This window comes from Perca fluviatilis, chromosome 3 (genome assembly GCF_010015445.1).
Source record: "Perca fluviatilis chromosome 3, GENO_Pfluv_1.0, whole genome shotgun sequence".
Classification (NCBI taxonomy): domain Eukaryota; kingdom Metazoa; phylum Chordata; class Actinopteri; order Perciformes; family Percidae; genus Perca; species Perca fluviatilis.
The window spans coordinates 34,990,200-35,014,786 of NC_053114.1; the positions used below are offsets into that span (position 1 = coordinate 34,990,200).

The 24,587-nt window shown below is 38.2% G+C and overlaps 2 protein-coding genes across 4 annotated transcripts in view; one reads left to right on the forward strand and one right to left on the reverse strand.

Annotated features, from left to right (window-relative positions):
* Positions 1-20,460, forward strand: part of nptnb (neuroplastin b) — a 39,728-nt gene extending 19,268 nt beyond the window's left edge. For 2 of the 3 annotated variants that reach the window (XM_039795770.1, XM_039795772.1), the window contains 7 exons: positions 4,798-4,972; positions 6,767-6,861; positions 10,159-10,292; positions 12,136-12,409; positions 18,984-19,005; positions 19,123-19,196; positions 19,289-20,460. In XM_039795770.1, the coding sequence (XP_039651704.1) occupies positions 4,798-4,972; positions 6,767-6,861; positions 10,159-10,292; positions 12,136-12,409; positions 18,984-19,005; positions 19,123-19,183 (761 nt within the window). In that variant the 3' untranslated portion in view covers positions 19,184-19,196; positions 19,289-20,460. The remainder of the gene's footprint in view (positions 1-4,797; positions 4,973-6,766; positions 6,862-10,158; positions 10,293-12,135; positions 12,410-18,983; positions 19,006-19,122; positions 19,197-19,288) is intronic. The other variant, XM_039795771.1, reaches the window with a different exon arrangement.
* Positions 1-24,587, reverse strand: part of rec114 (REC114 meiotic recombination protein) — a 56,646-nt gene that overhangs the window by 25,541 nt on the left and 6,518 nt on the right. The window contains exons 3-6 of the mRNA XM_039795773.1: positions 22,762-22,845; positions 22,218-22,391; positions 21,104-21,178; positions 20,663-20,857 (exon numbers count right to left, since the gene is read on the reverse strand). Coding sequence (XP_039651707.1) covers positions 20,693-20,857; positions 21,104-21,178; positions 22,218-22,391; positions 22,762-22,845 — 498 coding nt within the window. The 3' untranslated portion in view covers positions 20,663-20,692. The remainder of the gene's footprint in view (positions 1-20,662; positions 20,858-21,103; positions 21,179-22,217; positions 22,392-22,761; positions 22,846-24,587) is intronic.

Below are 24,587 nucleotides of genomic sequence, written 5' to 3' on the forward strand. Positions count from 1 at the left end.
CTTCTTCTTAATTTGGTTTGGGAAATATTTACGTTCTCTTTTACTGAACTCCGTAAACTCCCTGTCTCTTCCCAAATCCCATAGAGCATCTTGTTGTTAATGACCACAAACCCAGGAACTTTACCCAGTCTCTATCTACATTTCTTCTTTTTCTCCCACCCCAAACCTTTGTTCTTACTGTCTCATGTGTCTTTTCACAATATTCTTATCATGATCTTGTTCTCTGTATCCTAATTTCACCAATTTCCTATTTCTAGATCTATTTGTGATACTTATTCCCTTAGCATTATGTTGTGTCTCCTGCGTTACATTATTTGTTTTATTTACTTCAAAGCCCTGCCTGCTTAATGGAGCGGAAACCTAGTGGTGCTTTGAAGTAATGGTGCTTTTGATTTGGCCATCTGACTCTGGGTACAGTGTAAATGGGACTGTAAGAAGACACAAGGAGGGATCCGTTAAGGTGTAAAAGAGTGATTCCTGCTGTCAAGTCTTTCCTGATAAAAGCAAAACATGTTCTGATTTCAAATTTGCGTGTGGTAATCCAATAACGGATAAGGCCACATGAGAGCCTTGAGAGTCTCATTCCTCGTTCAGATGAGGCAGAGATTTCACTTCTACAAAACAGTCTCTCTGGACTTGCCTGTGCACTGTGTAACCTTGTGCCTTCTCAGCCATCAAGCATGTGACTGTGAATCAGTAATGACATTATATCCTTTAACCTTCTGCTCTATGCACATAAACATTCAAACAAACTGAATTTCAACTGGACCCTTCTAATCTGTACATGCTTCAGTGCTCTGCCCACTGGAGCACAGGGATATGTGGAATGTTGTTAGTAATGGTGAAGCTCTCTGAGAAGCTTAGAGGAGTTTGATCCATGCTGGCTCTTCTGATTGGACTGACAAATTTTGATTTCTGTTAGCACTACTTCATAAGGTGTAGGGCTGATTGACTATTATAAGAAGTGCAGCAGCACATTTACTTGTTTCCCACTTTTCTTGCCACAATGTAACTTATTAAACCTGAAAGTCCTCACTAAATATATTCTGTCATTACTGAGGAGTAAATGTTCTCCATATACACATGTAATATCCAAGTTATTACATGTATATAACAGGCTATACATAATAGCCCATTGATATGAATGTATAGTTTGTAACTGGGGAAACACGACAAAGTCAGATTGTCTTGTTTTTGGCTTAGTTTGTTAATGTGGATCGCTCTTAATCAGTATACCCAGAATCAGTATACTGTAATTATGTAGTATTTCATTCCCATTACAAAGGTCTTTAATCAGAACTTTTTGGCATTTGGATTTGTAATATTAAAAATTTGGATTTGTAATTAAAAACCAAAAATCTACTTAAGATAGATCTTTTTAACATGTACTTTCTACATGTGCTTAAAGTGATACGCTACCCAAATGTATCCTTTGGGTATGAAACTCTCAATGTAATGTTTGTATTCTAATTAAAGGAATAATTCGACATTTTGGGAAATACGCTAATTTGCCAAAGCTTTGCTTTATTTTAGATGAGAACATCGATACCACTCTCGTGTCGATACTTTAACTATTAAACTACAGCCAGCAGCCAACAGCTAGCTTAGCCCTGCCCCAATGAAAAAAACAGCCACCTCCAAAGCTCATTAATTGACCTGTTATATCTTGTTTGTTATATCTGTACACAAGTGTAAAAACGTCTCATTGTGCCGGACTAGTTTATGGGCCAAGAGCAGTGACTTCCTAAAGCAGGGCTAGCTGTTTTCCCCTGTTTCTATTCTTGAAGCTAAGCTAAGCTTCTAGGCTCCTGGATGTAGCTACATATTCAGTTTACAAAAATTTGTGGATAGTTCTTCTCCTCCAACTCCAACAAGAAAGCAAAAGAAGCACATTTCCTAAATGTTCCACTATTGCTTTAACAAAGAACATCAGCTGTGGTCAGCTTTAATTCATGTCAAATACAATTAATTCCAATGGTGGTAGGCTTTCAAAACATCTGTAGAAAGTCTCTCCCCACTCTTGCATCATTGTCGGTTGGTACACCAAATGGCTAAATACAGTGCATCTGTGTCACACTGCCATTACCCTTCTAGAAACTGAAGCTTCCATAAAGTAGTTCATTTAGCTGTATTTGGTTATTTTGGTGAAAATCCTGTTTAGAATGTAACTGAAAATACAAACAGTAATCAGAAAAGTAGATCATGGTGCAGGATTGGTTTGCAAAGTTTCTGTGGATGATTTTCCACTTTTTTCCAGAGTGAAAAGCTTTTCACCTTCCGAATTCATTGTGGCCCATATGAATTCAAGCTGAATACTCTTTCTCTGAGAAAAAGTAAACCTCAAACCTTTTTCAGCCACTTTTCAAGCCTACAAGGGGTGAGTGTTTCATAAATACATACACATGTATTTTCTATGTAGTATCACTTTAACTAATAAAATAGATCTCAGTGGATTTTGAGTACAGACATACTGTGTACTTCAAAGCAAAGTAGCTATTTTACAGTAAGCACGTTTGTGAGACTTTGCTTTTTAAAACAGTCATAATGGTATGTGACGTTCTACTGTTTGTATTGCAAAGTAACACAAATGTGTATTAAACTAACAAGAATGTATTGAAAATTGCATATCCTTATGAAGAATGAGTGGTTCAAACCATTTAGCTCAACCACGTGCTCAGGAGGCCCACTATTCTCTCTTTGCCAGCACAGTTACTGGGACATCTCCTTGGTGGTGCACTTTTTGTATTGTGATACAATATCACAATTTGGGGCCACTTTTTAGTATTGTGATACAACATCACAAATGGGGCCTGCCTTGCCTTTTACAATGATATAATGCCTCCTAACACCTAGGACAAATGTAACAGAATGCAGCCCTACTTGACATTCAATCAAAACTGGCAATTTAATAAAGTAACATCCCTCATATAATATCTGTCAGTTAATTGGATACAATCTTGATCTAATTGCAGCACTATATATTATATTGTACCAACAAGAGGAAAGGGGGGATCAGGTTGACTAATTTAAAGCAACATTTTATATGTAGTTCCATTCTGATATGGCGATACATTATGAAACAGTTACCACATTTTAAGTTGTGACAAGGTGTCCGACAAACAACCTTCTGGTTAAGTTGCCCGTGGACCACTGTGCCGTGTTTGCTAAATGTTAATTTATGTACCTCATTGTTGTGTGTGTATGCATGTCTCGAAGATACTATTAATAGTACATGTGGTTCTGCTTGGTGGGGGAGGGAGAGATGCAAGGGGGGAGGGAAGAGAAATCCCTTTAGCTATTGAGTAAACAGAATTGCAAGAAGGTGCCATGAATGCTAATACAAGTCACTTGCAGGTCTCAGTAGCCATTCTTTCCCCTCTCCACCCATTTGCTAGTGGCCTTGTAGCAGCAGCCAGTAGTAGGATTATGATGCTTCTCCTCTCTGCTCCTCCCCTCGGGGGCTCCACCGTTGCCATGGTTGGCCCGCCCTGAAGGAGGAGGAGGGGCAGGGCGCAGGAGGCTTCCTGCTCACTACTCAAGGCAGAGCAAAGGGCGCCTCGCTCTCAGATGACACCTCCTGCTTCCCTGAACGTCCTTGAGAAATGGACCCTGGTATCGTTTAGTAACCATTGCTTAGCAATGTAAAGAGTTAAGTAATGTAGGTAGTTGTTCAGCAGTAATCTTAAATGTCAAAGGACTGTTCAGTGTTATATAAATCTTTAGCCCAGATCTCCAAATACACTGTATATTCTGATGACATTCACATGCAAGCATAGGGTAAGCCATCTTTGAGAGGCTTTTAATATGAGCTTTTAAAATGAGTGCTCATATTATGCTTTTTTGCTTTTCCCCTTTACTGTATTGGGTTATCTATCTTTTTTGTGCATGTTATAGGTTTACAAAGTGAAAATGCCCAAAGTCCACCCCAAAGGGACTTACCATCTCCAACAGAAAACACTTTTCACAAACTGCTCCAAACAGCTCAATTGTAGTCCAGCCTTTACTACTGTGACGAACGTGTGTCCCTTTGTGACACGTTATAATGCTCGCCTATTTGCTAGCATGGCACGCCCTCATGCTCTGCAACGGACTAGATAGCAGTCCTTACCTAGCTACTGCGTGTGTGCGACTCCCAACAAAGATGGAACAGAAGTTTGATGTCTCACTCTGTAGCTAAAACAGAGAGCTCAAAACACAGGGTGAAAAGAGGAGCTGCAGCAGTGTGCAGTACAACACATATATGGTGTTTTCTGAAAATTAAACCACATTAACCTATTCTGGTACAACCTCTAAATACAATTATGAACCTGAAAATGAGCATAATATGAGCACTTTAAATTACTGCAGTTATCAGCTACGGTATATTGTCTATCTGTCAAATATCCTCTTAGAGTCAGTGTGACTGTACAACTAGAGCATTCAGAAAAGCATGTATGAATGCAGTGCTCTAACAAGAGATAGGTGTGAGATAAATTAATATTTAGTTTTCCACAATATAAGAGAGATGTTTTGTTAGCATTTTCTCTTATACTCTTTATGTTGATATCCAGAAATATTACTTAATCACTACTTTTTTTCTCTAAAGATAAATGATCGACACAAGGCTTAACAGCTGTTCATGTACTTATGTCTTTTGTTTGTTTGTTGGGTGGACATTTGTCTTCACTTCATAGACACCCTCCTACACAGATTGTATAAAACAGCATACAGCCTACAGCTACTATAGCACGGGAGGAAGCATTAAAACAACGTTGAGCCCCACTTCTGTGATAAGGTTTGACTGTCTCTGTCTTCCAGAACCAAAGATCAATGCCTCTGATCAGACCATCCTATCAGCGGACACCCCTATCAAACCAGTTACCCTGCAGTGTAACCTCACCACTGCCCACACTCCCCACAAGGAAAGCTTCTGGGTGAAGAATGGAAAGGAAATCACAAACACACGGACAGAGCAGAGGAACACAGCATACAGGTGACAAACAGCTTTGCCTCTATGTAGTAAGTAGGATATAGTTTTGGTGAGAGGAAATTGCAGACAAGTATTCCCTGCAATGGAAAGTGAATAAGAATGTATGTACAATTTTTCTAAATGCTTATTTTAAAATGGAAGTGGCTACGCAAACAAAAAGCAATGCTGAGGTAGTCTTGCATAATCACATCTCGGTCTCAAACAGTGGGGGTCTGGTAAAGTTCTTGTCAAAAAATGTTGGAGAGCGGAACCTTGCTGAGACAAAGGCAGTATACTGATTGGTCTCTAAATTTGTTGGAGAGCAGAACCTTGCTGAGACAAAGGCAGTGTACTGATTGGTCTCTATATTTGAAATAGGAGCGTTGCTCACATTTTCAGAAATCGTAAATCAGAGTTGTTGTTCAGCTTGGATAACTGACAGTCAGTATTGAATGGGTCGGACTACAGTGTTGCAGACATTTCCCTGTTCTACAATAAGTAGTTAATGTGCATATTTTGTGCATTTTCCATAGACATTCAGGGTTTCGGCTATCTACATTTAGCAGCGGGGCACCGCCTCAAGCGACCAGTCATCCGCTCTCTCTCCCATTTGAGGGTGAGCAACTGGAACAGTGACAGGACGTCATCACTCGCGAAGTCATGGCAACCAAATAAACAAAAAACCAAATTGGTTTATCCAATCAGCTAACCAGTATTTTCGCCCCTTCCCAATAGTTCTCCCACAGAAAGTTCCCAGATGGATATGCCGAGCAAATGTGAAGCAATCCATCTGGCGGAGTCAGGTTAGGTGCATACGACCCAAAACCAAAATGGAAAAAACCTAGTAATGTTCCCTCAGCATTTTGTTTTGTTGCTAAACTGTGTGTAAAATGAGTGGTGACGTTAAATCCCCTGTTTCAGGTAACGGTATCCTAGGGTAACGGTAGATAACGTTAGCAAGCCCACTGACAGCAACGTTATTGTTCATGTTTTGGCACAATATTTAGTAATGTCAGTAGTAGTGGTCATATTAAGTGAAAATGTGATTTGAGATGCACATTGAAAAATGTGTTATGTATCTGGAATTATTAATTAGCTATGTGTGATATCTGTAAAGCTAAACATTTACAGTAGTAACATTAGGCTTAGTCTACATCCACGATGTTCCATTTCTGGGATTTCTCCGTTGCCGTCGGAAATTCCGCCGGATTTCACTCTTTTCAGCCGGATGTCCACTTCATCCGTTTCGTTTGTGTTAAAATTTTAACCTCCGGACGATTTACGAGGACTATGATTAACTGCTCCTCAGATCTCTGTAGTAAATCCAGACAGCTAGATAGACTATCTGTCCAATCTGAGCTTTCTGTTGCACGACTAAAACAACTTTTGAACGTTATTTGATCACTGCCTTAAGCCAAATACTGAAGTATAGCTACCTATGCATTTAACTACAACAAATGACCATACCTTAAGTACCAACTAGTTGTTAGTTCCTTCTGTCACAAAGTATAATCACTGGAGCACAAAGCTACTGTCGCCCCCGTAGACATGCCAGACTTTTCCTAGCCACAAGATAAGACCAATTGGTCTATTCCTTGTCATATTACATCAGTATTACTCTGAAGTCTACAGCTAAAATGCCCGTGGTGCCCTTCCTTGCAGAATCCAGAGCTACTGTTACGTAATATAACTGCATGTCCAAACTAATAACTAGAGTTAAACTGACATAAGTTGACTTAATTTACTTGACTACTCACAGTGCAAGTGACTGGTAAATTAAGACTATGGAATAAATTGGTTTTGTATTTTTGTGTGTAGAATTGCTAAACCACGGGCAGATGATTCCGGGGAATACATGTGTGTTTACACATTTGACATGGCACCGAATGCAAATGCTACAATTGAAGTAAAAGGTAAGATTAATCCGTCACATCTTAACACCTCAACCTTTGTTACATGCATGACATCAAATATCACTTGTTAAAAAAAAAAAAAAGCCAATGTCTGGCAATTTGATTTCCACCATGATTATTAGTATTAGTAGTATTAGTATTAGTATTCAAATTCTGAAAAAGCTCTGGCTTTAGTTTAGTTTTAGTTTTTGCTTTTGCCATGTTATTGTGGTTTTCAACTGAGAGATGGAGAGATAAAGGTTTCCTAAGAAAGATAACCACTCAAAGCTCTGTAAAGAGGGTCCTTGTTGACGAAGATGTTTGAATTCATCCAGTGCAGTGCAGATGACAATGGCCAATCCTGAGGCTGTTGTCACTCTTGGCTTTCACTGAGACAACAGGCAAAATAGACAGGCGCCCAGCGCCTGGGTAGCTCACCTGGTAGAGCGGGCACCCATATGCAGAGGCTCAGTCCTCGATGCAGCGGCTCAGGGTTTGAGTCCGACCTATGGCCATTTGCTGCATGTCCCCCCTCTGTCTCTCTCTCCCCATTTCCTGTCTACAGCTATCCTGTCTATTAAAGGCTAAAATGCCCCAAAAGATATCTTGCTCTGCACTGCACATGCTCACCAATACCCGCAAACACAAACCCCACTAGGAGGCATCCTTAAGAGCAGTTATACACTTTTGAAAATTGAATTGAACTAACGATTTAAGGTTTGTAAATCACTTTTATATTTCATAGAACTAATAATGGTTTAAGTAGAGTAAGTGAACTAGGACAGTCTATGTAATAGCAAAACAACCTAACCAAAGAACTACTGTGTTGGTTTCATTCAAGCTGACAGCAAAGCCATCAACTTGAATAAGGATTCTTCTCTGAGAAAGGGCAAGTGAAACCCTGTTCAAGAGAAGCTTGCCCGTGTGTAGTGCTTAAGCCAATTTGTTGTGGCATGGCTATGGTGCATACTGAGCATGCCCTGACTCTTATTCCGTGGCTGTCTTAAAGCGCTGCCTGATTGCATAACATGGGTGATGACCATGTGTGTTCTGCTTCCACTGGATTGTGTGATGATGGGACTCATCACCATTCAAACTGAAGTGTGCTCGCCATCACTAGACTGCCGGCCTGTGACTGTTGAAGCTTGCTGTTTGTCCCCTGGAGGAAGAAGTCAGTCTTTCAACTAAACTGATGATGCATGCCCTTTAAATAGGCCGACATGCAATGTCTAAAAAATCTTAAAATAACAGAATGTGTTGACGTTTACAAAGCATTTTCTTCAGTTATTAAACACTCTTGTAATTATCTAGAGGTGTTTGAGATCTTCTGTGACCCAGGTAGCAAGCCCGCTGTTATGCTAGCCAGCTTTGCACTGCGCTTCTGGCAACAGTTCACTGAGATCCCTCGCCTACAGTGTCCTTGGCACACTCATCCTTGCAGGACTCAGCTCAGAGGCAACAGATGGAGGATTCTGTGATGTTGTAGGATTAAGGCTCTGAATCCCGTCCCAGCCATCTCTGTGGTTTATTGTCTGCGATACTAAGCTTACCACAGATACATATTTGGTACCTTATATTTCTCAAATTTCAGTAAACATTAAGCACATTTCTCTATGAAATTCTTAACATCCATGCTAATAATTTCACATTTTCCTTAAAAAAAAAAAAAATATTGATTGGCAAATTCTCAACATGTAGCCACTTAAACACAAAGCAACTAATGAAGGATTTGATTAAATGGCCCATTAATGTCTGGTGTCATCTTAATCAGCTTTTTTCTATTCTTTCTGACAGTTTTGACCTTGCTCCTCTGCTCACACAGATTAATAACCACAGCAATCGTAGTCAGGAGTGTGAAATGGAGGTTTCTGCGTGTTTAAGCACCACTCTGAGGGCTGTCTCTGTACTGTCTGTCACTGAGATAATACAGTCAGGATAAGGCTCTGGGAGCACGTGTGTACCATAATTAGAGCGGGGTGATGTCACCAAAGAGCTCAGACCCCTCCTGCTTCATTATCCATACACAGCTGAAAAATGCTCACTCCAGGCCTTTCTCTTATCCTGCTTAATTGCATGGAAGGAATTATTGTAATTTTGAGGATTAGTGGAAAAGCAGGAACAGTTATCTTCCTGATGTTGTGCAGAGTTACATGGAGAGTCTGTGTCTCACTTTTGGGAAAGACTATGTTCTATTGATAGATCACTTTGACTTGGCATCTGTTGCAGTGCGTAATGACATATGCCAACATTTATTAAATTCATAACCTTTTTGTTGCATTTTTGTTATCAGTTATTTCATTAATTAGGAACACTTGACACCATTTTCCTTGGGCTCAAAATCTCTTTTGTGGAATTCACTGTGGAATTATTTTAAAAGGGAACATCTGGAAACTCTCATATCATACTGATCCCCCTCTTCCCTGACCTCATTATGAATTGTATTGGAATGCTTTTATCTCTTCCAGGGTGATATTCCCCATTGCTGGGATTTGGTGGTGGGGGTAAATGTGGTTCCAAAATAACTGCACACCCAAAACTATACTTTTTATAAGGCAAGCCTCTGTTCTACTAGACTCAATGTAGTTTTACAAATAGGGTTTCTTTCATTTACCTTTCTCATATGCTGAAATGTCATACCGGATTATTTTGTCTATATTTTAAGCTTATCAGGTATCTACTACTAAAAAAACTACTATTATCTTCTACTTAACACAACCTCTTTATATTAGCAAGTTATTTTGTAAGCATTCATCAACTACTGCCCCTATGTGGTTTTGACCGCACGCCTGTGTCAAAGACTAATGGGAGCTGTAGTCTAATACTTAAAATATAATTAATGCTACAGTATGTGTTAAAATGATTGGATGTTAAAAGTTTATTTGCAAATACAGAAGTAGATACCCATTTACCTTAGAATAAGATAAATAAAATTCAGTAACCTCTGTGTGAGATACTGTTAAGTACATATGAAGTAATGACATGCCTTGAACTAAATAGTGCAGTGTGATGCATGATTTTTTTTTTTTTATCTCTGAAAACAGCCCACTAACTATCCTTCTTATCAACTGTAATTGCTTTAAGTTATGACATTTCCGGAAGAAAATTTACATGCCACTATAGTGTATCAACCCCACTATAGAGACTCTTAATTACACTCCACTCTCTTACATAGACATCTGAAAAACACAATGTATTACCATAGCCAGAGCAGCCAATCATGCTTTTTTTATTCATGCCATCTGGTCGGAGTTAAAACGTTCTTTTGAGTGTCTTACTTCTGCCAACTCATCTAATGATCCATTTATTTTACCTTTCCAGCAAAACCTGATATCACTGGCCACAAGCGAAGTGAAAATAAAAACGAAGGAGAAAATGGAATGCTTTACTGCAAGTCTGTTGGTTACCCACATCCCACCTGGACATGGCGTAAAGTGGACGGAACATCCTACATGGTATTATTACACACACACACACACACACACACACACACACACACACACACACACACACACACACACATATATATACAGTATATATATTAGTGCTGTCAATCAAAAAAATTTAATCAAGTTAATCACGATTAATCGCAAATTTTAAACACTAGAATTGACTATGTGCAGTGTTGAAATATATAAATGCATGACAAACTTGTTTAAGAAACAAATTCTTCAGTTTTATTATCACAACCATTAACATTTATTAAACAAGTGTTCAATAACAATCTTAATTTGATGAAGCATCCATATGAATTGCAGCAATATGAAGCAGTAACTAACAACTGTTACAAAGTAATGTCTGCTACAAAGTCACAAATAGCTTACCTGTAATTTTTTTTTTTACATAGTTACATCAACTCAAATGAATGCAACAATAAGTTGGCCTATTTTAGGAATAGACTGTCATAATGTATGTGGAGAGACAGAGAGAATGGTCTCTACATTCTTGGTTAAACATAATTACTTCAAAAAGTGTCCATCTGTGCATCATGCCTCCTGTCAACCAATCATACAGTCTAGTCTTCTTTCAACCAGTTGCTCAGGCAGATTTTCAGATGATAGAGCTGACCTCTTCTTCTGCAGAATGTTGCCTGCCAAAGAGAACAGTCTCTCACATGGCACTGTTGAGCCAGGTGTAGCCAATTACCTTTTTGCAATATGGGCCAGCTTATCATAAGCACCTGTTTGTGACAACCACCACTGTAGTAGACAAGTCTCCATGCTGACACAGGCCTCTGCCTTGTACCTCTCTAGAGGTGTATCTGTGGACAGTACCTCATCATCAGAATCTGACTCTGATCCCATCAGTAGGAGGGCCATCTTCTTCTTTGGTGGCTCTGGCTCCACTTTTTCTCCAGAGGCCTGTGGTGCAGGTTATCCATCCTTCAGCATCTCACTCAGTTTTTGCCGCACCTCTCCCCTCTCTGCTCTGGGCAAGCACTTAAGGTCTAAGTCTAAGTTCTCACTTCTTCTCAGTCTTTCACCTTTTCGTGTTTCTAACTTTGCCAGCCTGTCATATTCTGCTGAGGTTTGCATGGATAACTTTTGCTTCTGCTGTGCCAGCCTTGCTTTCAGTGGATCTTTGTTGTGTTGAATCCACCTGATCATTCCAAGAGTTGAATTCCAGCGTGTCAGTACATCCTGGACGAGGGACTCCTCTATTAGTCCATGAGAGGGTTGCTGAGCTTTCAGCTCTGCTGTGGTTGCGGGACTGTGTCTAAAGTGTACGACTATTTTACGGCATTTGGCTAAAACGCTGTCCCGTAAAGCCACATGATCAGCCTTTGTATCAAGTGCGCCACACATGGCAAATGCCATGGTAAATGGTAGACTCCTTGCAGCGGCAATCATATTGCAAGGGCTGTCTGTTCCTATAGTTGTGACCTTGCCCGTTATGTCCCACTCATTTGCAACTTCAAGAAACTTGCTAGCACGTTTCGGCAAAGCCTTTCTGCTGTTTTTAACACGCAAAGTGAATGAGTGCAGCTGCCAGTTGTCATCGATTAGGTGCGCTGTTTGCCGAGCCACACGTATCACACGAAGCGTAATAACGGGAAGAGGTTGGGGTCAAACTTAATAAAAAAAATAATGTGTACATTTTTTTAGATTAATTGCATGCGTTAACGCGTTAACGTTGACAGCCCTTTTTTATATACATGTACATATACATATACTGTACCTATATATACATATACATATACTGTATATAGGTACAGTAGGTAGAAATAATAAAGGGCAACAATGCAACTTTTGTTTAACATTTTCAAATCAACTTTGAGAAATGATTATTGTGTTCCAGGACATTGACAACTCTACTGGACGCTTCTTCATCACAATCAGAGACAACTACACAGAGCTCAACATACTAAACCTGGACATAAACACCGATCCTGGAATATACCAATGCAATGCAACTAATGTGATTGGAAACACTGCTGAGACCACTATACTACGGGTGCGCAGCAACCTTGCACCGCTTTGGCCTTTCCTGGGTGTGCTCGCAGAAATTATAATCCTAGTAGTCATCATTGTTGTGTACGAGAAACGCAAGACGCCAGACGACATTATTGATGGTAAGAAAACCTTTTCTCTGTTACTAGCAGTAGGCATTAATAAATACAATATGAAATTAGATATGACATTATTTATGTTTAAATTACAACACTGCAATTTGAAACCTGTTGTGTGATGTCTTTGCTATAAAGGTATTGCAATATTTTAAAAAGACATTACCTTTGTACTGCCCTGAAACTGAAACTAAAACAGAGGTGGACTTGTTATATGTGTATCCAGTGACGCCCCCAGTAACTGAATTTAAGTGCATTTAGTAACCAGTAGGGCTGGGCGATAAAACGATAACGATATGTATCGCGATAGACACGTAATCAATATCAATAGAAAATGCGTTCGATAAAACGTTCGATAACTTGTTTTTCTTCTTCGGAAGAAACCAGAAGTTGCGAAGCAAGTTTGGTTGCATGAACAAAGGCACTCACTCTCTGGTAACCTAGCAACGTAGGGAGTGACACTCTAACAGCCAATCATGTAACAGTATCAAGTTTGGTTGCGCCACATCGCTCTCGCGTGTTGGATTCTACCATTCTACAATAACAGAACCGGCGGCGTGTAGCGATAAGTGGAAAGTGAGTGCCGCAGCGAGCGAGGAAATTGTTGATAAAACATGAAAAGTCAGTATGGCAGTTTTGGGGATTTTATAAGTCTGACCGTCGTCCCCACCAACACTACCGCAAACTTGTTTCACCACCTTAGCCGCGCTCACACTTTGGAGCAAAGCCGTATTCGCCAGCAACGTCCAACAACATCTGCAGCTGCAACACCGCACAAGCAGCAGACCGCCATGGAGAGGTACTCTGCATCAGCGCCTTACTAAACGCTACAAAGAAATAACGGCGGCAGACGTGCTGAGCACTGTCCAGAAGCCAGGTTACCAACCTAGCACTAAACCTGCAGAAAATAGTTCTTCTCAGGTTTCAGGTTTCTCTATGTTTATATTTAACACTTTGCACCATTTTATTACACCTTATTAAGAAATTCGTACTTATTCTTTCTTCACTGTGATTTTAGACTTATGTTTACATTTTAATTTTGATTTCCATGGTTGTGTTGACATTTCTGCTTTTATAACTGAGGGGATTATAATCAGAGGAAGGTTAAGTTTAAAATAAAAATGTTTAAATTTAATATATTTTTCTCCTGGTCCTTATTTTAAATAGGTCATAATAAATATCAATAATTATCGATATCGACTGATATGAAACACTTATATCGTGATACAGTTTTCAGCCATATCGCCCAGCCCTAGTAACCAGTATCATGTTCGATTTCTCACATTTATAGCACACCAAATTTCAAAGAATTCGGTTAAGAATTAAGCGAGTTACAGTCCATTTTGTAGAGAAGTCAGCTGTCAATACATTGTATTTGTTTACTAGCGGATCTTGACCGCTTTCCAATATGGCAAAATGTGGTATCTTATCTACAGTTGCATAAACTGACTTACAGCGTGACATGTTAGGTAAATCTACGTTGTTTAGTTTTATAGATCCATATGCACAGAAAACAAACTGCTTGCAATTTGCAAATGTGCTGGAAATCAATCAATCCATCAAAATACTTTATTGATCGTGGCAGTTTGTTACATTGCCCCCTCTTGAGTAGAAATAATTAGAGAAGTTATAAGAACAAACAGAAATAAGAAATTAATTAGAATAGGAAATATGTTAAAGGACATTTCCGGCGCAAAGTGAACCTAGAGGTTAATAACATATGTGTACCGAGTCGAACGTTCTCTGGGATCTGTTTACATGCTTATCGAATGTGTCTCTAGCTTTTAACAAGTTACCGCAAAACTGGTGGTTACCTGCTAACGCTAGCTTTTGGGGCACTTGGTAAATCACTATTTTATACCACTAACAAGGCTCAAAATAGCACCACACTTCAACAGTAGCATAATGAGGGTCCCTACATGCAAACCAAAGTATTTAGAACTTTGTAAGTGTACAGACAGTTTATTAAAAAGATAGATTATAAAGACTGTAGCGTTCGTGTCTACATTAGGGCGCCATCAGTGTGGTGCTATTTTGAGCCTTGTTAGTGGTATAAAATAGTGATTTACAAAGTGCCCCGGAAGCTAGCGTTAGCAGGTAACCATCGGTTTTGCGGTAGCTTGATAAAAGCTAGAGACACATTCGATTAGCATGAAAACAGATCCCAGAGAACGTTCGACTCAGTACACGTTATTAACCCCTAGGTTCATTTTGCGCCAGAATTGTCCTTTAACACAATAGAGATAAGAAATATGTATGTAAAAATAAAAACAAAAATACGTGCATTATACTAAAACAATACGTAAAAATAGAGAAGATATGAAATATGTGAAAATATGAATACTAAAATATATACAACATTGTAAATAATAATAGTGCTGAAAAATGGGATCTAATGTGCGGTATTAATAAATACAGTATTAATGTATGTAAACCTCAGTATTGCACAGTTGAATTATTATTGTAGCATTCACACAGTGAATATCGCACCGTCGAAAATATAAATAATGAATAAATAAAACAGCTGAAAGGTTTGAAATACAGTAAGTCCAGGGGCCAGTCTATTGAATCAGAATATCTGACACTCTGAAGAAGGAGTTGAAGAGTTTGATAAAGCGGCGTTGATAAAGAATTTTAAGCATTCCCAGGAGCAGGAGCCGCCATATTGGGGATGAACATTAGTAGTGCGACGCATCAACCCATTCCATGCAAATATTTACGTGTGTTACGATGTGTCGTTCCAGCTAACCTTTCCAAAAGTTGGCTATTGGTGTGCTGTGCTAATGGCAATGGTAACAGCACATTTGTTTCCATGTTGATAGCACAATAACAATGTTCATACACATGTGGGGTTATCAGCCTGTGGCTATTAAACATAATTTAAAAAGACATAACTTAATTGGTTACTATTCTTTTCCCCTTCTTTCCAAATGGCAACACAATCTAAATGGGTGGTAAGTGAGAGATCCTGCATGGTTTCAGAGATTTTTTTTTTTTCTGTCAACTTGTATGTTTTTTACGCGCCTACAGCCATCCAAAACATTATGATCTTTGCGGCGATATCAACACAGTAAATTAAGTTTATTTTTGTACCAGTTATGGTGAAATGAAGACGTGTCTTGATTCATTTCCTTTTTCATTAGGTTGAAACCCACAAAGTCTTACATGTTGCCACAGGTGGTCGATTTACAGTAATAGGTTTTGACATGGATTGTACATATCTCCAAGGAGCCATAATCTTTAGTCATATTAAAAGCCCAATCAAGATTTCTTTTTAATAAAAAACATTACTATTTTCTTAATATTCAATTGTACTTTTACATATTCAAATCCAAACCACCTGCATGCCTTGATTCAGTTTCACAATATTAGGGTAACTGTGGCTCCTGCTTGCGGAATACCCCCCTTTCTATTTTGTTAAGGTAACGGACATATCATTTAAAACAAAAATGTTAACACCCTCAAATTATTTTCTCCTTTTGGACTGAGTCACTCAAGCAGACACACTGTATAAGGGCACCTGCCCATCCAGCCTAGCAGTATTAAGGCTGTAAACCACCCATATAACTTTTTTTACACGAATAGGACCACTTTCAAACATGCTGATATTTACTTCATTCAATAAGACCATCTACTGGTATAATTACTGTACTTAAATGTGTGGTCCTCTAATACAGGGTCACCCTTGTTTTTCAAAGTAATCTATAGAATAAAAGAAAACACTGTACTCTATTCGGGTCAATACAGTAGTAGCATTACAGCGCTACTTGACTGTTAAGAGTACAAAAAAACCTCAAGGGCTCCTACTCTAGTGGCCAAATAAGGTTATACCTAAGCGTCTGCAGTCTGGGTCTGAATATTATACCAAAATATCAAAACCACTAATGTGGCCAAAGAAATGCAAAAGTAAACACAGGAATGAAAAAAAAAAACAGAAACAAATGATGATTATTAATTAATTTTGAATCCATTTACTCATTCTTTGTTGGTTTTGTCAACATACATAACCACTGTATGCATTTATTTCAACCTGTCTAGTATCCTCTGCATAAGATACATTTGTTCCATTTCACAAAATAAATGGCCTATGCTATAGGAGGCAGACACAAATCACATGATAAGAATGTGACAAGATGAAAATGTCTAGAAAGCCTAAGGGCCTTTCCAGTCACCACAGGTTCTGTCTGACCTCTACTCATGTGGCTTTGTCTTCTTTTCATTTTGGAATAAAATAACACAAGCAAAATACAAAGCTACAACCATTAATATGAATCACTCCAACTGGGCATCAGTTGTACTCCACACTCTAATACGGACAAAACAAGTAGAGCTTCGGGGCACATCCTGCCTTTTATTTACTTAACAAGACGTCTAAAAATGCAATTGTAGTAAAAACAAAATAAGATTTAGTCAGTCAAATGGAAGGAATATTAAGTAGATTAACTTGTTTTAGGCTTCAGTGTCATCAGAAGTGTTCATCACTTTTCTTCCTCTTAACTCCCCATATACCGGTATACACAGACTTTAGGCAATCCCACAGTAAGGAGTGACAGTTTTTAATAGCGACAAGAACACATTTCCAAAGTTGAACATATGTTATTAAATACTAACCATTATTTAATGTAGAATGTATATCTTTACTGAACCAATAATACACTATGGTGGCTAACCACATCTATAATCATTTGCCATCTTTATTTAAATTGCATTAGTTAATCATGTTACATTATTTGTTTCTGACCGGTACAAATAGTTAATTACTTGATCATTAGAAGAAAATACAATGTTTTACTTATTACTTATTTGTGTCAAATACATGCACATACACAAACCACACAGCTCAAGTAAGCTCTGTGCATGGCCTCTAGTTTGGTTTCATCTACTGGAAAAATGAAGCGATTAAGGTGGATTATATTTGCCATGTTTATGTCATTCAAATCAGGAATGAGGACTCCCTGCTCACGATGCAAAGCCTCTCTAAAATCTCCTTTTAGCATCCCAGATTCCCGGAGGTTTTGGCCCCTGTCGGCGTGCATTATGAATTCTGGTCTCTTGATGGCTTAGCTGTGTTTGAACACTTTTATGCTCCAGAGCCATGGGCTGACATTTCTATCCTGTGTTTCAAAAACCAGTTGCTAAAAATACAGATTTTGCTTTATGTAATAAGGCAAATTTTAAGCTAAAAACTGTTTTTAAGCTAACTATAACTCATGCAATCAGACTTGATGTGGAACAATGGTTATCAACATTCAACTATCAATCTCACACAGAAAAAATCAGTTATTTTATTTGTGCTTGCTAGGCCATATTAGTAAACCTAGCTTTTGTGGTGTATACATACGAGGTGTGAAAACGGTGTGATAAACCGACAAATGATTCTCCTCGAAGTGATCACAGAACCATGTTTTTCTTCTCTAACATTATAACTCATAAGTCATAATCTGCTCCACGTTAATGCCATGGAATGCTGCTTATCTTAGACTTATAACTGCATGGAAAATATCTCACTGTGACTGGTTACTAACTTGTTGACACATTTTCATCAGTATGCCAAACACCAACCCATGTCAACCCCAAGGCTGTGGATTATTTAACTAATTTGTCACTCAATCAAAAAGTATTCAGTTCCTCTTCCTGCAGTGTTTTTTATTGTTACATTGTAATGGATATATATTGCACTGTTGTATGGTGAGAGAGAATGATTATTTTATATTGCATTCCTACTGAGAAAATATTTCTGGAAAATGTGCATTTTTATTAATTTGATGTCGATAATGTGAATGTAATTAGCACTGAATAGAGAGAAATGAACCACTGTGCACTGCAGAGAATTCGTGCTGAGAGAAAGCTTTGAAGGGATTCATATTTTTATGCCAAGTCAGTCACAATGTCACACCCATGTACTAGGCTCTCTCAAAACCACTACGAAATTGCTGAGTGTAATTAAAAGATGGCTTTAAGTGAGCCATCTGTAACTCTCCTACACATATGCTCAGTCTGAAATGAACAGCAATACCATGAGATTTAGATAGCATGTGAGGTTAAGTTTAGAACGCTTGGCATTAAAGATGTGGTTATGTAAGAGACCATACCACAGATTTTTTTGTCAGTCCTTCTACTACAAATGTGTCACAGCCTTCAGTAGCTTTTAGTGTCCGAAAACCGTTTTTAATGCAAGACAACTAAATTCTGTGTATGCTTAGTGCTTTCCTCCTGAGTCTGTTTATCAGACACACGGCTTGTGCATACAAAGCTGTTCAGCAGCTGACTCCCATGTCTGTGATGTCAGAGCTTCCCACCAGTGCACGACTCTGCCACACCAGTATTAGAGTATTCAAAGCAATCTGTGCTTTCAGCTGCATCATCCGACAATATTTATGTTTACTGATGGATTTGGATTTTTGAAAGTTGATTTTCAAACCAAATAAAGGAAAATTGTGAAAACTGTGCACAAATTAAGTACATATTATTATATCTATATATGTGCTAAAACATGCAACACAGATATTTTGCTTTTATCTTTATCTTATATTTGACCTATTTGTTCTGTTTTTTGTCCTGTTCTCTTCCTGTGTCAAAGATGATGAACCAGTTGGACCAATGTAAGTAAATACATATTCTTACTGCTACACATTTATAATTCATACAGAAATACTGGCTACTGTGATATGAATTGCTATAACCTGTAGGTCACTAAATCATAACTCCTTTTTTCCTAGGAAAACAAATTCAACAAACAACCACAAGGACAAAAACATTCGCCAGAGGAATACAAAATAAGCAATTTACTCAAGTAAGACACTCGTGTAGGGGATGGGGGCTAAATATAGAACACACTGTGAGGATTATCCATAGTCACGCCTTCTCTTGATTTTCTCTTCACAGATGAGATGGCTAAACTGCATTTTTTGACTACATGAAGGTTTCAGAGATGGATACAGCTCCGGGCAGTTTTGAAAAAAGCATATCTTGTCTCATTTTATGAGAAACAATATCAGCATAACACTGGCAACAAAAAGAACATAATGGCTGTCTTAAGCATGCCTTATTCAGTCTGACGTGGAGATTTCAGGATGACGAATAATGACTAAAACCACCACAAAGGTGTACACATTTTTAATGTGCTATTGATGTCTCCTTTATTCATTTTATCATATCCTCAAATGAGGTGATCCCTTTTGTATTACATATCATGTACAATGCATGCAAGATAATTACGCAATAGGATACTCAGAATAGACATTTTCTGTTGTTATCCCTCGTGTGGCTTTTTTTGCATCTAAAATGACCTGTTTTTTATGGAGTAATCCTTATAATATATATATATATACATACATACATACATACATACACATATATATGTCTATATATATACATGTATATATATATATATATATATATATATAGTTAGTTAGTTTTATTCTTGAAAATTTGTACAGCATATCATGGTCATTTAACTTTGATTGATTTTGTGACAATGAGTCCACTTTTAACAGAACTTTTATTGTGAAGCAATGGCTTCAATGACTGACAGTATTTAAATTTAATTGAGAGTGATTACAGAAAATGACTACTGTATGTTTAACTATCTAAACAAAAATGATAAGTGTATTATTTTTTTCTTTCCAGAGTAACTTAGGTGTCTTGTATATGTTGAAGTATGAGTGTTCAAATGATAGGAAATCTGTAAAAAAAAAATATTTTTTTTATATTTCCCAATTTCATCAATTGATTTTTATTTTGTATTTTTTTCTCTCTTTAACTGTATAGCATGGCTATAATCCTATGCAATATGTATTCTTAAATAGATATATGGGGGGGGGGGCAGTTTGTTTTACTCAGTGAAGCTTTAATATCGTGGGATCACGTGGAAGCTGGTATAGCAAAATTCACTGCTGTAGCTGCATGACTCCTCATTCAATACAATGTATCCATGTGTGTTGCAGTGGAAATGGGCCTGCATTAAGGTGGGAACAGAGGGACCAGAGTATATAGCCACGATTAAATATATGAGTGAGACCAATATTTTTTTTCTGAATAAAAAATTGAAAAATGAATGCAGATGTTTGTTTTTTTGGGGGTTTTGCAAGTTCTTCCTTATATTCAATACCATTCAAAGCATCCTCTTCAGGCCATATACAATACCAACCAATGTGTTACATTTCAAACAACATCAGCAGCACAGCAAGAAACACTTCACCACCACCAGGCACTGCCTACACAAACTATATACGAAAAAACACATTGCACTGACTTGACCTTTCTGCCATCAGCTGTTGTTTATATTCTTCACTCTTGAAGCAGTTTCCTCAGCTCCCCTTCCACCTTCTCCACATATGCAGGAAAGCTGGGATCCAGCAGACAAACACGCAGGATGGGCTCCAAGTCACCTTGTGCCAAAGAACTGTGGCGATATACTTGAGGCAGAGTCAAAGCAGTCTCTCCCAATATGTGCTGTGGAAGGTCCAACAAATGCATTAACAACAAATTATTGAGAGACCTATTGTTAAATCTCATAATTTAAGGAGGTAAATGAACTGAGCAACCTGTGCCTCATGAAAATCGATGAACACATTTTGCCCCTTTGTTTAACTTCGTTTAACACGTTTAGTTTAACACAAAATGAGAATTAATATGTCGCACAATGGATGTTACACTTTGCTAGTTGTTAGCACTCACTTTTAACTTAACAATCACTACCTGGCTAAGACGCTTGATGGACAATGATCCTTGGATAACCTCAGGCTCAACTCCCACGGCCTTTCCCTGCCAAGTCTGCTGACACACAAAAGAAGAAAAAAGATTTGACGAACACAGCAAGACTCCACAGAGTTAAGAGGCCAATCAATGGCTTCATTACTAATTGACACATATCCACCCCTCAAAGCCCTTTGATCTTAACTGTGAACTCCTTCAGTTTGTCTCTTCACTAAAGGTCACATTCAAACCCATGGCAGAGTCCATCCCTTTCTCTGACCTTCATGTTAAATGTTGAAACAAAGTGACCAGTAATTAACCGTATGCTCTGAGTGTTTTAAAGTTTTTTTTTAATAAAAGGCTGCTACCGAAATGAAGCAGAATTGTATTATAGAGCACCAACTATCTTATCTCTATAGTGTGTCATTTGTAGAGTGTAAACCTCAACTGGTTAAATGCTTTGATAGCATCTTGTATGTTTGTTGTTGGTTTCTAGCTTTGGGACAAAAATGGCTTAAATGGGATGCCACTTTGATGCTTGAATTTATTTTGTAGAAATGAATTATATTATTGTTCTGCATTCCTGTCTGTGCATTTGTGTTTGGGGTGGGATACACTGTATTCTACACCATATATATTGTATTGAGATTGGCTAAATGAGTCGTGCACAGTATATACTATCTCAGTCCACCTGCTGACGCTGTAATGTCACCTCTGAAAATAAGACAGTATTGTAAATAGCACCATCTAGTGAGGATAATAGCCACTGCTGATGAAGTTAACCACAGCATTGTAGCACAATACTGTTGATTAAGCAATCAGTATAGAATATAAACTGCAATTAGCCTATGGCACTTTAACTTACGCTGAAATACTTTTTTATTTTTTTATTTACAAAATACTGTACAGTGACATAGGAGATCAACCAGTGCCTCATTTCTACCATACAAAGACTATGCCAGGAAGAAAAAAGCAGTAGCTCTTTGATATTCTACAGCCCCGAACCAGACTCTCAGCTTCAAGTTGTCTATTTTGGGGATTTCTATGGGCAACACATTTTAAACTTTCACAACAAACGATCTGGGCATCAGTGCTACTAAATTGTAAAGTGGGCAACCTGTATCACTGCTGCAGAGACCTCAGCAGGCGACTGATTAGGAGGCAATTTGGCGTCCTCCTGATTGGTGACAGGCATGTACTCCATCAGCTTTTCCACAGCAGTTGAACACTCCTTTATAGCCTCTTCCCTGCTACGTCCATCAAACTGCATCCTCATCATGCGGCTCTCTCCCTGCAGAAATCCACAAATACATTCAAGCGGTATTTGTCAGTCTAAACTGTGCCAATAATAAAACTGTGATTTGTATGTTGCTTTTGCTAAATCAACATCTCGTTAAATTCCAAACGTAATGTTTAGACAACTCATGTCTGAACATTACATTTTACAAGTTATCTGGGTAATAATTTCAGTATGAGGAGGCCATTCATCACAGCACCTAAATAAAAAAGTATTAAACAAACAAAAAATCCAAACCTATTATTTTAATTTGTTGTAGTGTAATAAATGTAATGACCCTGATATTGCAAGGCAATTAAGGTACTAGGACGGACCATGAGAAATTACTACCCATTGTGGAATTGCAATGCACCTCGCGACTCACCTTCACAGAAAATCGAAACATAAGGTTATCAGATTTCTGGTGTACTTTGAGAAGATTGGATCCACTGAGCAAAGGGACTGTATCCTGAGAAAAGACAAGATAATAAATATCTTCAGCTGCCAGGACAGGGAATATTTTTTTCCTGTAGGCTGCATTAACTCATGGATAACATAAAAAAACAACATTTTTGGTGATTTTTAAGAATGTCAAGTTGTACATACTGGAGGTAAAAGCAGTTTGATTTCCACTTATACACTTGTAAAAATTACTGGATGAAATTAACTGACATAAAAGAGTATTATACTTTTATCAAGCTGACTAGAATAAAATACTTACCTAAAACTGTCTGCAGGGGTCTCTATTTACTCATTAACCTCTGAGCCTTAGCTTTGAGGCTTATGATAAGTATTTCCACACAGGGAATCAAACAAGCAGATGTATAGCCTAATATTGTGACCAGCCTATTTTGTCAAATGTGCTTTACAAATACATTTGTCTTTTGTCTTTGAAAATAACAATGTATATATATCAACAGGGTTTTTCTTCTGAACAATGGCACTGCACCAGTGAGTACTGTAGGTGCTCTACTTTACTGTAGCACCATCATTCCACATCCATAGCATATACATACACAACAAGTGTATCTGGTTTCAGTGCAAAACATATATTGCTGGAAAAAGTTATTGTAATTGTGGAAATAAACATATAAGTAAATGTGTAATCATTTCAAGGCACACTTTGGGGATAAGTTTGTTTTCTGTGGGTTATTTAAATTAGGGAAACACATTAGGGCTGGGCGATAAAACGATAACGATATGTATCGCGATAGACACGTAATCAATATCAATAGAAAATGCGTTCGATAAAACGTTCGATAACTTGTTTTTCTTCTTCGGAAGAAACCAGAAGTTGCGAAGCAAGTTTGGTTGCATGAACAAAGGCACTCACTCTCTGGTAACCTAGCAACGTAGGGAGTGACACTCTAACAGCCAATCATGTAACAGTATCAAGTTTGGTTGCGCCAAATCGCTTCGCGTGTTGGATTCTACCATTCTACAATAACAGAACCGGCGGCGTGTAGCGATAAGTGGAAAGTGAGTGCCGCAGCGAGCGAGGAAATTGTTGATAAAACAGGAAAAGTCAGTATGGCAGTTTTGGGGATTTTATAAGTCTGACCGTCGTCCCCACCAACACTACCGCAAACTTGTTTCACCACCTTAGCCGCGCTCACACTTTGGAGCAAAGCCGTATTCGCCAGCAACGTCCAACAACATCTGCAGCTGCTACACCGCACAAGCAGCAGACCGCCATGGAGAGGTACTCTGCATCAGCGCCTTACTAAACGCTACAAAGAAATAACGGAGGCAGACGTGCTGAGCACTGTCCAGAAGCCAGGTTACCAACCTAGCACTAAACTTACAGAAAATACTTCTTCTCAGGTTTCAGGTTTCTCTATGTTTATATTTAACACTTTGCACCATTTTATTACACCTTATTAAGCAATTCGTACTTATTCTTTCTTCACTGTGATTTTAGACTTATGTTTACATTTTAATTTTGATTTCCATGGTTGTGTTGACATTTCTGCTTTTATAACTGAGGGGATTATAATCAGAGGAAGGTTAAGTTTAAAATAAAAATGTTTAAATTTAATATATTTTTCTCCTGGTCCTTATTTTAAATAGGTCATAAAAAATATCAATAATTATCGATATCGACCGATATGAAACACTTATATCGTGATACAGTTTTCAGCCATATCGCCCAGCCCTAAAACACATGATTGGCTTTTAATTTTCATTCAAATGTAAACCTGGTGACCAACT